Source organism: Equus asinus, chromosome 6 (genome assembly GCF_041296235.1).
Source record: "Equus asinus isolate D_3611 breed Donkey chromosome 6, EquAss-T2T_v2, whole genome shotgun sequence".
NCBI classification, from domain to species: Eukaryota; Metazoa; Chordata; class Mammalia; order Perissodactyla; family Equidae; genus Equus; species Equus asinus.
In genome coordinates this window covers 101779758-101792396 of record NC_091795.1, presented here as the reverse complement: position 1 = coordinate 101792396, position 12639 = coordinate 101779758, and the positions used below count along the sequence as shown (strand labels likewise).

General features: G+C 47.2%; 1 protein-coding gene across 5 annotated transcripts in view; it reads left to right on the top strand.

The window, feature by feature from the left end:
- Window positions 1-12639, top strand: part of SNTG2 (syntrophin gamma 2) — a 346458-nt gene that overhangs the window by 93213 nt on the left and 240606 nt on the right. For all 5 annotated transcript variants that reach the window (XM_070512700.1, XM_070512699.1, XM_070512698.1 and 2 more), the window contains one exon: window positions 6212-6349. In XM_070512700.1, the coding sequence (XP_070368801.1) occupies window positions 6312-6349 (38 nt within the window). In that variant the 5' untranslated portion in view covers window positions 6212-6311. The remainder of the gene's footprint in view (window positions 1-6211; window positions 6350-12639) is intronic.

Genomic DNA, 12639 nt, shown 5'->3' with positions numbered 1-12639 from the left:
AGTTAGTTTTGATGTCACCTGATGCTTGTTCTGTGACATCACTCTACTTCTCCCTAGGATCGCTTCATTTTTTATGTGTTACAAAAGCAATTGATCAAAGTGTGCTAACCTCGTGATGTCAGTTACACCTTGAATATATAGACTGTCTACAGTCTTTTGGGGAATATTTCGTATATTTGATAGAACTAGTACACCAAGAGAAAAGATACAGTGTTAGAAGTTTAGAATTCCTGATTACAAAGTACCGTTGCTGAGAACTGGACTGAATTGAAATTCCGTGCCTTCCTTCTCTCCCCATCTTGCTGAGTAGACTAGAAAGTTATGCCGCTGGACTGTCTCCCTTCTGTGCATCTTCATACATCTTTGTCTTTACATTTCTTTCAGCACTTGATATTCATTCTTTAATCAATTTAGGTCAAGAATTCAGTGAAGAAAACAGGCTTATTTCTGAATAAACAAGGGAAATGCATCATAATCACCTGCACACATTTTCCTCACCTTCTTTGACTAGTAGAACTGCTATAAATACTTGGTGAGAGGGAAGTTGTGTGATATTTACGTGTGCTCTGTTTTTCTGTTTATTTTTGTCAAGGAGTCCATCTTGTTGGAATGCGTGGGAAGCGTCAGTATGCTATGCTTCCACCAAACACTCCAGTGAATGACTTGAGCAGAGATGCGCTCGTTTGCACAAATAAGTTTAAAAGCTGTACAGTGGTTAAATTTATTATTTGTGATGTTTTTAAATTAGTCAGAAGACTGCCGCCTGCGTCCTTAGAGCATAGGAAGGGCAATCCACTTTAGCAGTAAATGTCTGGACTGAATGAAACTGGAGCAACTTGACAGATTTAAACAATCAATGATAAATGATGCGTGCTCATGATTAACAGTTGTAGACGTTTATGTGAAATATTATGTTTAAGCCCTCTCATTCTAAATTTTCTCCTTGCATCTCTTTGCATTTATATTTCTCTGCAAGCTTAATGTTTGTGTTTTGGGCGCCGCCATGCTCTCCTGCTCTGCTGGCGCCCATGTCTTTGGACGTTCTTCGTGCCAACAGACGCAGGACTAGGTTCTCAGTAGCCCTCAGTGCCATGTCAGCTTAGAGCGCACTTTAGAAATACGGAGGGAAGAAGGCAGTGTGGCCCGTAACTCTCAGGGCGCCCGTCTGATTGTACTGTAGGATGAGTCCCTGGAGTAGGAATGCCACGTGTGAGACCAACCACAGCCAGGGTTCCCATCTGTTCCTGAACGTGCCCCCGATGGGGTGGCTGCGCCTACACCCGCCGCGTGCGTGGGGCCGCCTACTGCTGCATGTCCTCGGTGATTCCGCGCACGGGCGTTCTTTCAAACCCTCGCTTACCTAATGGTTTAAAAACCGTACATTGCTATGGTGGTAACTGAGAGACGTGGGGTTACTTGTGAGTTGGCATAGCTTTTCAAATTTGTTCTTCATTTTGTTCCTTCTTTCTGGAATTACTTTTCATGTTCTTAGTTTTTATAGGATGCCCACTTTTCCCTTTTTATCTGTAAGACTATTTCTGTTAACCTGGTGTCTTCTGTATGCCCATATTTTTATATATGCAATTTTTGTCATAGAAAAGTTTTATATTTCCATTTAGTGAATTCCATGAATCCTTTTCTCGAGAATTTCTGACTTTTGAGTTAAGCTAACCAGTACTGTTCGCACACACTGATATTGTCTTCACACACTTTTATTTATTTTGTTTTTCTATGTTTGACAATCATGGATGCTCTGAGATTGTTCTTGAAATACAGTTAAGTATGGGAATCGTTTATAGTTAGCAAGATCACTAAGCAAAGATCTTAAGATTTTTTTTGACTGTTTTTTCTCCAATGATGTAATAAATCCTCATGTAATTCGAAACTCTTTCTGGATCCTCCCTTTTGGCTCATGGACATGACTGTTCAGCAGTAGGAATGCAAAATTGTGATGGGTTTAATATGTTGTGGATCCATTCCCCCCTCAGTACTGATCTTATTTCACAGAATACAACTTTAGAACTATAATGCTAAATTCCAAAATCTTCTTCATGGGATTCTTATTGGAATTGCATGAGTGCGTAGATAAATTTATTGGGTTGGGGGTAGCATTCCTGTTTCATTCATTTGGGAAATGTCTCCTGTGCCTCAAGGTCGTGTGGGTTCTGCTGTAGGGCTGGGAATCTGGCAGCTAGCATGGTGGACAAGATCCCCTGTCGTGGGACCTCCATTTTTTTGGCAAGAGGCACGAGTTCTGATGGGTTCCAGGGAGAAAAGCAAGGCAGAGAAGAGAGACCAGGAGCCCTGAGCCAGGCTGTTTGGCACGGCCTGTTGAGGCTACACTTCAGCCATGACCTAGAGGAGGTGGAGAGGGCGCACATGGGATTCTGCGGGACCAGGAGAGGAAGAGGGAGTGGGAAGACCCCGGGCCATGCGCTCGGGCTACCCCAGTCGAGCAGGAGGCCAGGAGACCAGAGGAGGCAGAGGTCGGGGCGTGGGCCTCGCTGGCCGTGAGAGGAAGGAAACCCCGAGATCTTGTTCAGAGGAGAGGTGTCCTGTGGACGGTGCTTTCAGGCTCCCCCTGGCGACAACTTGAAGAACCGTGTTGGGGACAAGGGTCGAAGCCTGAGACCAGTCACTGGGAAGCAGCGACCAGCCCGGAGAGGATGCGGCGAGCAGCCCGGGAACTGGCAGTTGGGGTGGGGAGATGGGTTTGCATCAGACTTATTTCACGGGCACCACAGGATCCCGCTGGACCGGCGTGGCCGGGACCGAGGTACCAGAGTGAGGATGCTGCCACCCGCCTCCATGGGCAGGTCCCGGTGTGGGCAGGCCGGTGTGGGCAAGCTTTGTCTCTGTTCATGTTTTGCTTTTAATTGTTTTGTTTCTGAATGGCAAACACCAGACTTTAGTTCTGAAGAAGTTGACTTACTACTTTATTTCCAAGTAACGTGTGAAAGAACGTGTTCAGTGACTTAAAGGACCAGGACGGCTGTGACACGAGGACTGCCAGGCTGGGACGGGGGCCTCTCGCCCTCGCCTGTCCGGCTCGGCCTGTGCTCCTTTGGCCCCTCCCGTGCCTGTCTCTGGGCTGTGTTCAGCTCTGCTCAGCTATGTCCCGAGGACGGCAGACTGTGGCGTTCAGCAGATAGTTATCTCTGGCTCACTGATGTCAGTTTGTCAGAAAAATGAGTGTTTCATAGAAGGAAGTGATTAGAATAAAATTATAATTTTGAGTTGGAATGCTTAATTATCTCCAATTTGGTTGTGTTCCTGACTTTATCTTTTTTAGCAATTTGAGCAGAAGTTGAGCTTATTTCTGACAGCATCCTCTGGCTCAGATGGCACAATAGAGCAGCACGTGATTTGTTTCAGATCTCTGTTGAATCCTGTTTGCTTTCATTAGCTGACGTTTTAAATGTTTAACATAGTTTAAATACTGTGTTTAGCTTGTTGAAGCTCTCACCGTCCTTTCCGTAGCCTTTACCTGGAAAGCTTTATCCTCCTTGAAATTTAGTTCGGCTGTTTTCTCGTTGTGGGAGAAGCTGGGCAGATGCAGCCTCATCTCCAAGACGACTAACTGGCAGAACTGGCAAGGTGGTGGGCTTGATGAATTAGCTGTGATATTGTACGTCAGTGTGAGTTTTACATATGAGTCTAAATGGATCAGAATTGTACTTTTTGATGTAAACTGAAATAGTTTTTGTTCTAAATACCAAGTTCAGCATAAGCCCCTTTCTCAGAAAGAGCTGCTCTGGGCTCGTGACGGCCTTTGGTGACGGGTCCCTGGAGCCGCACGCTGCGGTCCGGGTCCTGGTCCTGGATCTGCCTCCCGGGGCCTGACCTTGCATGTCTGAGCACGCTCCTCGTCAGCAGCTGCCTCCAGGTCCTCTCCTGAGTGTCCTGCCATCTCCACTCCACAGAGGCAGCAGTCCTGCCCATGGAGGTTGCCCCTCGCTGAACGAAGCTCAGTGCAAGTCTGTCTGCGGGTGTGTTCATAAATGTGCCAGTGAGTCTGCAGCAGGAGTGCGAGAAGCCAGCCCAGTCTCACACTTCCCCACAGAGAGGCCCACGTCGTGCTGATTAAAGCCTGTGTTTGTAGACAGGATGCGCAATGCCTTCAGATACCACACTCTGAACAGCCTCTCTCTGCAGGCACTGCCTCTGAGTTAATTTTTTATTTGACATTCCTTCTGAGTTTTGGGTTCCATCTGTACCACTGTAGGCTCAGTCCGTATGAGCCAAACCTGGTATTCCTGCCCGACGGTAGCACGTTGGTATGTGTGCTGTGCGGTAGTTGTGCGTGTGTGTGCACGTGTGACTGTGCTTGTGCATGTAGATGGTTTCTAGGACACAGGAAGGGGTGCTGGGAAGTGGGAAGGACACAGCTGGTGTCCTGGACGACGTGAAAGGGTCTGGACCCCCCAGAGCAGCAGTGGAGGTTTGTGCTGGGGGCTGCTGGTGACGACTGTGGGAAGCATTCGCAGCCACGTCCTGCAGGACAGGTTGAATGCCGGGCCCACCCTGACCTTGGGAGTGACGGGCATGGGGTCTCGGGGAGAACGTGAGCTCTGTGGGGAGGGAGAAGCGCGGGCAGAGCCGGGACGTGGAGGTGGGGCTGACGGTGTCCTCCTCAGGCCGTGGGGCCCGGACATCCTTACAGCTGTTTCTGCGGGAAGTGAGGCCCAGCCGTCGTGTGTGTGGGTCAAAGGAGAAGGTAAACCCAGAAGGGAACCCGGCTCCCAGCTCTAGATCTGCCGCTGGGGGACTTGGGACCTGCCACGTGGACATCTTCTCTCAGGTTCTTCTCCTTTAGCACAAGCACGGCTGCTTTTCTGGATCCTACAGGCAGGTTGAATACAGAAGAAGTGTGCCCATTTGAGCACATGCTCTTTCGAGTCCGCCCATCGTCCGGGCCACACGGCTGGACCCATTATGTGGGAGCTTCCTGTTCGCCGCTCCAGGAACAAGAATGAAAACGCACCAGTCCCGGCCTTCCGGCTGTTTCCAGTCTGGGGTCTACAGGCGTGGGATGTGGGAATAAACGCAGAGCGGTGAGGCGGTGTGTAGCGGTGCTGTGCGACGCTGACGGAAGGGAAGGAGGGCTGTTGCTGGACTTAGTCTCCGTCGTTGGGAGTCTGCAATTCCAGTCAGGCCTTAATGATCTGAGTTACGCTCCTGGGCTGCGGCTGGCTCCCCTGCCCGGGTGCTTCCATTTTGCAGGTCACTCAGGTGGAGCTGGCCCTCGGAGACAGCAGAGAGGGAAAGGGGTCTGGACAGCCAGGAGCCCAGAGGTGTGGGAGGTCACCCAAAGCCCACACAGCCGTTGCCCCATTAGAAAGGTGTGACGAGGAAGCCACGGGCCCCTCCACCTGCTCCTGGAGATGCCGCAGGCACAGCCCTCGAGGTCTCACCATCCCCGTGTGGGAGGATCGCGTCCACTGTGAGCCCAGTGGCTGCTGGGGGGTCGTGTGCCCCGTGGTGCACTGATGCTCCAAGGGCTTGGGAGAGGCCGTTAGGACTCCTGTCTGCGCATGTTTGCAGATCAGAGCTTTGTAACAGGTCCCATGTGGATCGCAGCGGCGCATTCGCTGGTCTGTGTGTCCAGTGGCCTCTGTGCTAGCCTCACGTGCCTCAGTACGGTCTGCCTGTGGATGGTCGTTCAGTAAATAAGTACCATCAGTTGCAGAAACACACTCAGTTTTTCACTCTGTGATGCCTCTCACGCGCTAGCATATTCCTGTTGGGAATATGCACGTTCTGGCTCAGTCGATGGGGTGCGTGGGGCTGAGGGTCTGCATTTCCAGGGGACGCACAGGATGCCCCCCCAAACCCTGCCACTTAACAGAAGCATCTGATGAGTCTAAAGCGCCTGGTGCTCCGACAGCATCCCACATTCCTTAATCCAGGTCTCTGGGGACACGCAGGGGCCAGTGTGCGTTAGACACCCTGTCACTCCTGTGTTTACAGATAATAGAATTTTCAAGCTTTTTAAAAAAACTCCTGGTTGATTTTCTTTAGAAGCCTGTTATATATAATTCCTGTAAACACTGCTCAGGAACAGTTACTCACAGCTGCGTTCTTGGTGATAAATCAGCGGACTCCTCTGCAGAGGGCAGGTCTCGCTCGTATGTGGTGGGTGGACATGCTGTGGACAAGGCTCATGCTGGTGCCACCTCACGCCTCTCCTGTGTCCCCTCTGTCTCTGCAGACTAAGACCGGCATCGCTTTGTTGCACGACGAAGGGTCCGGAAATGCGTATGACGTCCGGGTGAAGCTAACGAAAGAGGTACTGACAATTCAAAAGCAGGATGTCATCTGTGTTAGTGGAAGCAATCCCAGTGCAAATGTAAGTGCCCCACCCCAGGCCCAGTGGTCTGTCTCACCCTGTGTCTTGTTGATGAGCCAAGAAGGCCACACTCGGATGGAAGCCACTTAAATGTTATCCTCTAGCACTGCTGGCTGATGGAAAGCCACTCCGCTGTAACTTAAACGTCCCCAACTGCTGGCTTTGTTATCACAAAACAAAATATCATTTTCAGGGCTGTATCATTAACTGTTTCCCTGACCTTTTTTTTTTTTTTTTTTTTGGTGAGGAAGATTGATCTGTTGCCAGTCTTCGTCTTTTTGCTTGAGGAAGATTGGCCATGAGCTAACATCTGTGCCAATCTTCCTCTATTTTATGTAGGATGCAGCCACAGTGTGGCTTGACGAATGGTACTAGATACACACCTGGGATCCAAACCTGCGAACCCTGGGCTGGCAAAGCAGAGCGCACACGAACTTAACCACTATGCCACTGGGCCTTCTGCTGCTCTCTGACTTTCTTAGTTTCATGATGTATTTTCCTTGATGAGCTTTACATAGCCCCAAACACCACAATGAAACGTTATCTATTCTCATTGGAAACTAAAAAGATATGATATGACAGATAATCTGTTTACTGAAAGAATAGTAATAACTTGAGAGTTTCCATCTAGAATGATGTGCAATGAAAGATAAAGTATTTTTCAGTGCTGGGTATCAGCTTCGTCCCTGGCGCCTGTGGATATAAACATGAATTTTCATGTAAATCATGGTCCTTCTTGGCTTCAATCATACTCTTGACTTACAAATGAAATTTTCTTAAGGGCAAGAAATTTATTTGTTAGATGTAATAGAGTATTGAATAAAAATTAGGGAAAACTTTTTTTGTAACATTTGTAACTTTTGTAACCGTATCAATTTCCTGTTTTCTTCTCGTAGGCTCAGATTGTGGAGATGTATATAGTTGGTGATATGGATAACACGTGTGCATATATACATCCAGTGTCAGTTATCGACCTTTCGTCACTGTCTCATAGACCCACCATTAGCCACAAAAACTGATATTCAAGAAATTATGTCCTTGAAATTAAGTTCTTTTGAATGCATTTTTGAGAATATTCCAGAGGTATTGTGGTTTCCCAGTTCACGCTGGCTCTTGTGGAGGGCACAGCCTCCAGATACCCCTTGCTCATCTGGTTGTCTGCGTCCTCATGACCTTTACCCTGGAAATGAAGTAAAGAGGACGTGTCCGCCCGATGTGTAATGCTTCCATCAGTATCTCTTCAGTGGGCACAGATGCCAGCTGACTAGGACGTCTGTTGAGAGCCTGACGGGTCAGGATGGGACAAGCCACCTCGAGGGAGGGTGGAAGGCAAGGTGCCATCCTTTCTGCTCTTTCCCTTGAACCTCAGACCCGGGTCCTGGATCTCGTCCTGTCCTGTCCCCTCTTCACTCTAGAGACCCCCGTGGACTCCACCACCCCTTATAAATCCCACCTACCCAGGTCTCCTTTCTTCGCAGCATGGAGCGCTCTATCTAAAATGTCCGTTTCCATCCAAATGTGATGCGTCTCCTGCGCCTCCTGCAGCCCAGTCACCAGCCATAGGTTGGAGCTGTTTTCCTGCCCTTGTTCCGAACAGCCAAAGTGGGTAGATCTGGCAAAGAGGGGATTAACTTGGGAAGATTGACTAACCATTTAAAAGATGCCCTTCTTAATAGTGATTGTATAATGTATAGAAAGTCTCAGAAAAGTTATAGTGAAAACACTTAATGTTCCTAAACTATATTGTCCTGGAAAAATAAATTAGAATTTTTAAATTCGTAATGTCAGATTCTCTACGCAAGGTTAAGTTCTTGATGAAAATTATTGACTACTTCCTAAGGAAACTGGGTGTATGTTCAGACCTATAAATGTCTGTTTATAATTTCAAGTGATTTATTGATGCCTAAAGCTTGACAGTAAGATGCCCTGCTGTGAAATAACTGGGTGGGTGAGGACACACCGTTCACGTGAGTTTGTATCCAGGCTCTGCAGCTCCATTCCTTAATGATGTCTGCTGTTCCCTCCCTCCGTTCTAGAAAAGCAGGGAACGTATTTGAGAATAAACACACATACTTGGGTTGGATCATTGTTGGGGGAGGGGTTCAGAGGAAATTTTTGTACCTACAAAAACAAGGATGAACCTCAAAAACCTTCTGCTGAGTTAAGGCAGACACAAAAGACCACGTGTTCTATGATTCTGTATTTATGAAATGTTCAGAATAGGAAAATCCACACAGACAGAACACAGATTAGTGATCGCCAGGGGCTGGGGGAAAGAGCAAGCCTGGAATGACTGTTAACGGGCATGGGGCTTCCTTCTTGGGTGATAAAAATGTTCTGGAATTGATTGTGGTGAAGGTTGCACAGCTCTGTAAATATTTTTTTAAATAACCATTGAATTGGACACTTTAAATGTGTGACTTGAATGGTATGTGAATTTTATCTCCTTAAAGCTATTGTGTATGAAATACATTATAAAGTTTCTGAGTAAGATGGCAAGTTCGGCCCGCATCTGACAGCTCAGAATTTCTTCTCTATCCCAGCTCCAGAGTCAGATTGGGTTCAACCCCATTAGTTTGAAGGACAGTTGAACCCTTGTATTCTGCAGTTGATTATAAAAATAAAGCCAATCTTGCTGTGAGAATTTATCATGTATTTGGAGAACAAGAAGGGCTATTTTTTAACAAAGCTCGCGGCTGTTTTTCGAATTGCAGTGAGAACACCTCCGTGGGGTTCTCGGAACATTGCAGGTCTCGTTGTATTCATAGTATCGAATGTTCCACGTTAACCTCCGCTGGAGGACCTGGCTGAGAACAGTTATTTTCTGAAGGGCAGAAATGAAGATCTAATCGTTCCGTGGTTGATCAACAGGAGAAATGAGTGGAAATTTTACATCTCACAACCTGGAGTCCCCGTGTGGATCCCAGGAGACAGAAAGTTAAGCATTAGGTTCAGCTCAACACATATTTACTGAGTGCACAAGGAAGATATTAAGTCAGGCAGAAATTGGCTTCTCACTGGGACCCACTAAAACAGTTGCTCGTGTGTATTATTCCCTTACTGGGTGCAGTGCTTTTCGGCGCCTGTTACATATGGTGACTCGCCTGACACTCCCGGCATCGCTATGCAGGAGGTGCCTTACGATGCCTGGGTTACAGGGCACACAGTCAGGGGCTCTGAGGTCAGCGCCGCACGTCGGCCTCCTGCGGGCTGAGGTGTCCGTCAGCACGCTCCCTGCGTCCTCGGTCAGACTCCGGCCGCTGGGTCTACTCTTACCCTAGTTGTCCTCCCTGAAGTCAGAGGTACAGCTCACACAGGTGTTTGATTTTCCATTTTATTAATATAAAATAATACTGATAATTAATTTTTACTAATTAAAGCCCTGTTCTCTTGCTTCAAAATCAGCATCCTTTATGATCCAACACTTACTCAGTGGGTGAGCCTGTAGGGAACTGGGTTCTCTGTAGACCTAACCAAAGTCTAACTGGACTTTATCCCTTTGGTTCCACTTGCATCCTTGATGGTCCGTTGAGAAGACACAATCGAGGGGTAGATTTGTGTTTTGTTTTCTTGAACCTGCTGGAAAAACAAACACAATATCAGCTACTGATAGATGTTATTTCTATCACAAAATAGAGCAAAACTAAATTTACTGTTGAATAAAGTCAGTAGGTTTTTCAAATCTGCTGATTCAACGTCAGAGTTTACAATCTGCGACTCCATATTTCATTGACATTCCTGTCCCTTCAGATCAGCATGGCATTGTGAATACTTAAAACCTCAGGATTTTCTCATTATCTCCTAAAGAGAGTGTGTGTTTTGCAGTATGAAGAAGCAAGCTTTTTCTCACGTTTCAGAGTTTTTGTTTAGATTGCTTTATTTTTTATAATTATCACTGTACTTTTGATGTATATCTATCTAAGTTGTGAAGAGAAAATTTTAATAGATTCCTGTGTTGCATTTGGTACTTTAAGTCCTGGCAGATTTATGCTGGAATGTAGAGCTCCATAGCCTCATTTTACTCTTTAGGAAATTAAGATTCAGGAGGAGAAAGTTATTGATCTGAGCTCATAGAGTTAATTACAGAGTTAAGGCAGTATCTTAGCTACTCCTCTGCTGATTTGTAATCCAGGGGATGCTCTCTGGTGAATCTGCAGAGACAGCACAAAAGGCAGTATGATGTGCAGGATGTTCAGAGAAGCATAAGCAGTACCAAACTCTGAAGATGTTGCATGAATACGAAAATAGTGTGAGTTTAGCAAGGGCCCCGATCGCTGGAGCTGGTCTTTCCCAGTCAGCGCGACCTGGATGAGGCGTTTGGACGTGGATGCAGGACACAGTGCAGAGGCTGAGCCAGCCAGGGGGGTAGACCGACCCTCTCTTCTGCATAGAGGATGAATCCCAAAGAGTCACGTCTTTCATGAATGAACTTGAAAACAAATCCACCCCATAGAAGGGGCACGATAGGGATTCTTACCTGTGTGGCATTGGCTCTAGAGGGAAGAGGGACAAGAACAAACAAATGCCCCCGAGGACTCCTAACCCCAACTCTACCCTCATCTGGCTGGGGTCTAAGCTTCCTGTGAGGCATGGAAAACTCAAGCTAAGAGTGAAGTTAAGGTGATGTCAGGTCTGCAGGCGCCCCAGGTCCATGCAGAAGCAAACACACCCCGCTCTGGAGGGTAAGGAACTTGTGCGTTTTGAACTCTATTATCAGTGGAAGCCCGTGCTCATGAGAGTCAGGCCTCAGAGGTTCCCAAGTTTAGGGTTTGAAGAAGCTGTGGAGACCCTGACCCAAAGGATGAAACCACAAGGAGGAAAGCCACCATTGGCAAGAGACAGCAGAAATAAAATAACTGCAGAAATTGACCACAGAGACTTCAGGTTCTACAGTGATGAGGTTCATGATGTAAATCCATGTGTTTATCGTGTCTGAAGGCGTAAAAGTGGTTACACAAGTACGACAAGGAAGAAGCCTCATAAAAAGTGACCCAGCAGATGTGATAACAGACCAAAGAGATCTAGAAATAAAAATAAAAGCAATCACGGCAATCAGAATCCCAGTGTACCAGTGAATTACATGCTAGAAACGAAAACTATGAGCTATGAAATAGGTCTGAAGGAGTCGTGCAGTGAAACACCGGGAGTTTGAAAAAATGAAAGAGGGGACTGAGAAGGTTGTGAAAGTGCTGGTCACTGGATGGAGCGGAGACCCTGGAAAGGAGGGTGGAGGTGGATGTGAGGCAGAAATCAGGGACAGATGGCTGATAATTTCACGGAAGTGGGGGAAGGACCAGTCCCTGGATCTAGGAGCCCAGCAGGTCCAGGAGGGGAGCACAGAGAGGCCGCACCTTCCTCTCATCCTGTGCTCATCTGGTTGCATCAGGCCATGCTGGCCTCAGGCAGAGTGTGCAGCCGTTGGCTATGTTCTCCCTTCCCTGGAAGGGTGTGTGGTGTCAGTGCTCTGTCCTCCTTCTAGGAAGGCTTTGTCTGGCTCGTATCACAGATCCATGTACTGAGGTTAGGTATTAGGATCAGGCAGAATGCTTTAGCTCTGCATTCAGGGCCCATCCTGGGCTGGCCCTGCCTCACCTTCCAGCTTCTTAGCTCACTCCCCCATCACGATCAGGTGGGTCGTGGCCCATCCTCTCTGGTCGTTGCAGATGTTTGCACGCTGGCTTCGCCGTCCGTGAGACCATGCACACCCCTGCATCCAGGACCGTGCTTGCTTCCACCTTTGTTTCCCATGTGCATCCTCACAAGTGTGCCAGGGAGGGATTACGAATGACTGTGCACATGAGTTAATGCGTGCAGAAATGGAGCCTTTTAGAATGTGTGAAGTAAGATTCCTGAATGACGTCTAGTAGTGTGTCAGTTGCTGGTAGCACGGTCCTGCACCCTCGAGACGTGTTTACAAGCTGTCTCGGAATATGATAGTGATCCGTTGAACTTGTTAAAATCGTTTCAAAAATTAGTTTTATTGCTTACACAACAAGTACTATGAAGAATATCAACAAATTGTTCTTTCAGTTTGGAGTAAACTCTCCGAGACAGATGAATTTGCTGTCGTGACACTTACCAGAGTAGTGGCAGTCCCTGACAAACTCTATACATAATATGCAAGACACACAATTCTGTAATTCTTGTTTGTGATAAAACAAAAGCATTATTACTACTTTTATCCACCTGAATTCATATCCTTTATGCAGTCCCCATTTGCTTCCTATTCTTTGGGTCCGTAAACCAGGAGTAGGTACCACCTCGATCTGTTTTAGTTTTTATTCTTCCCC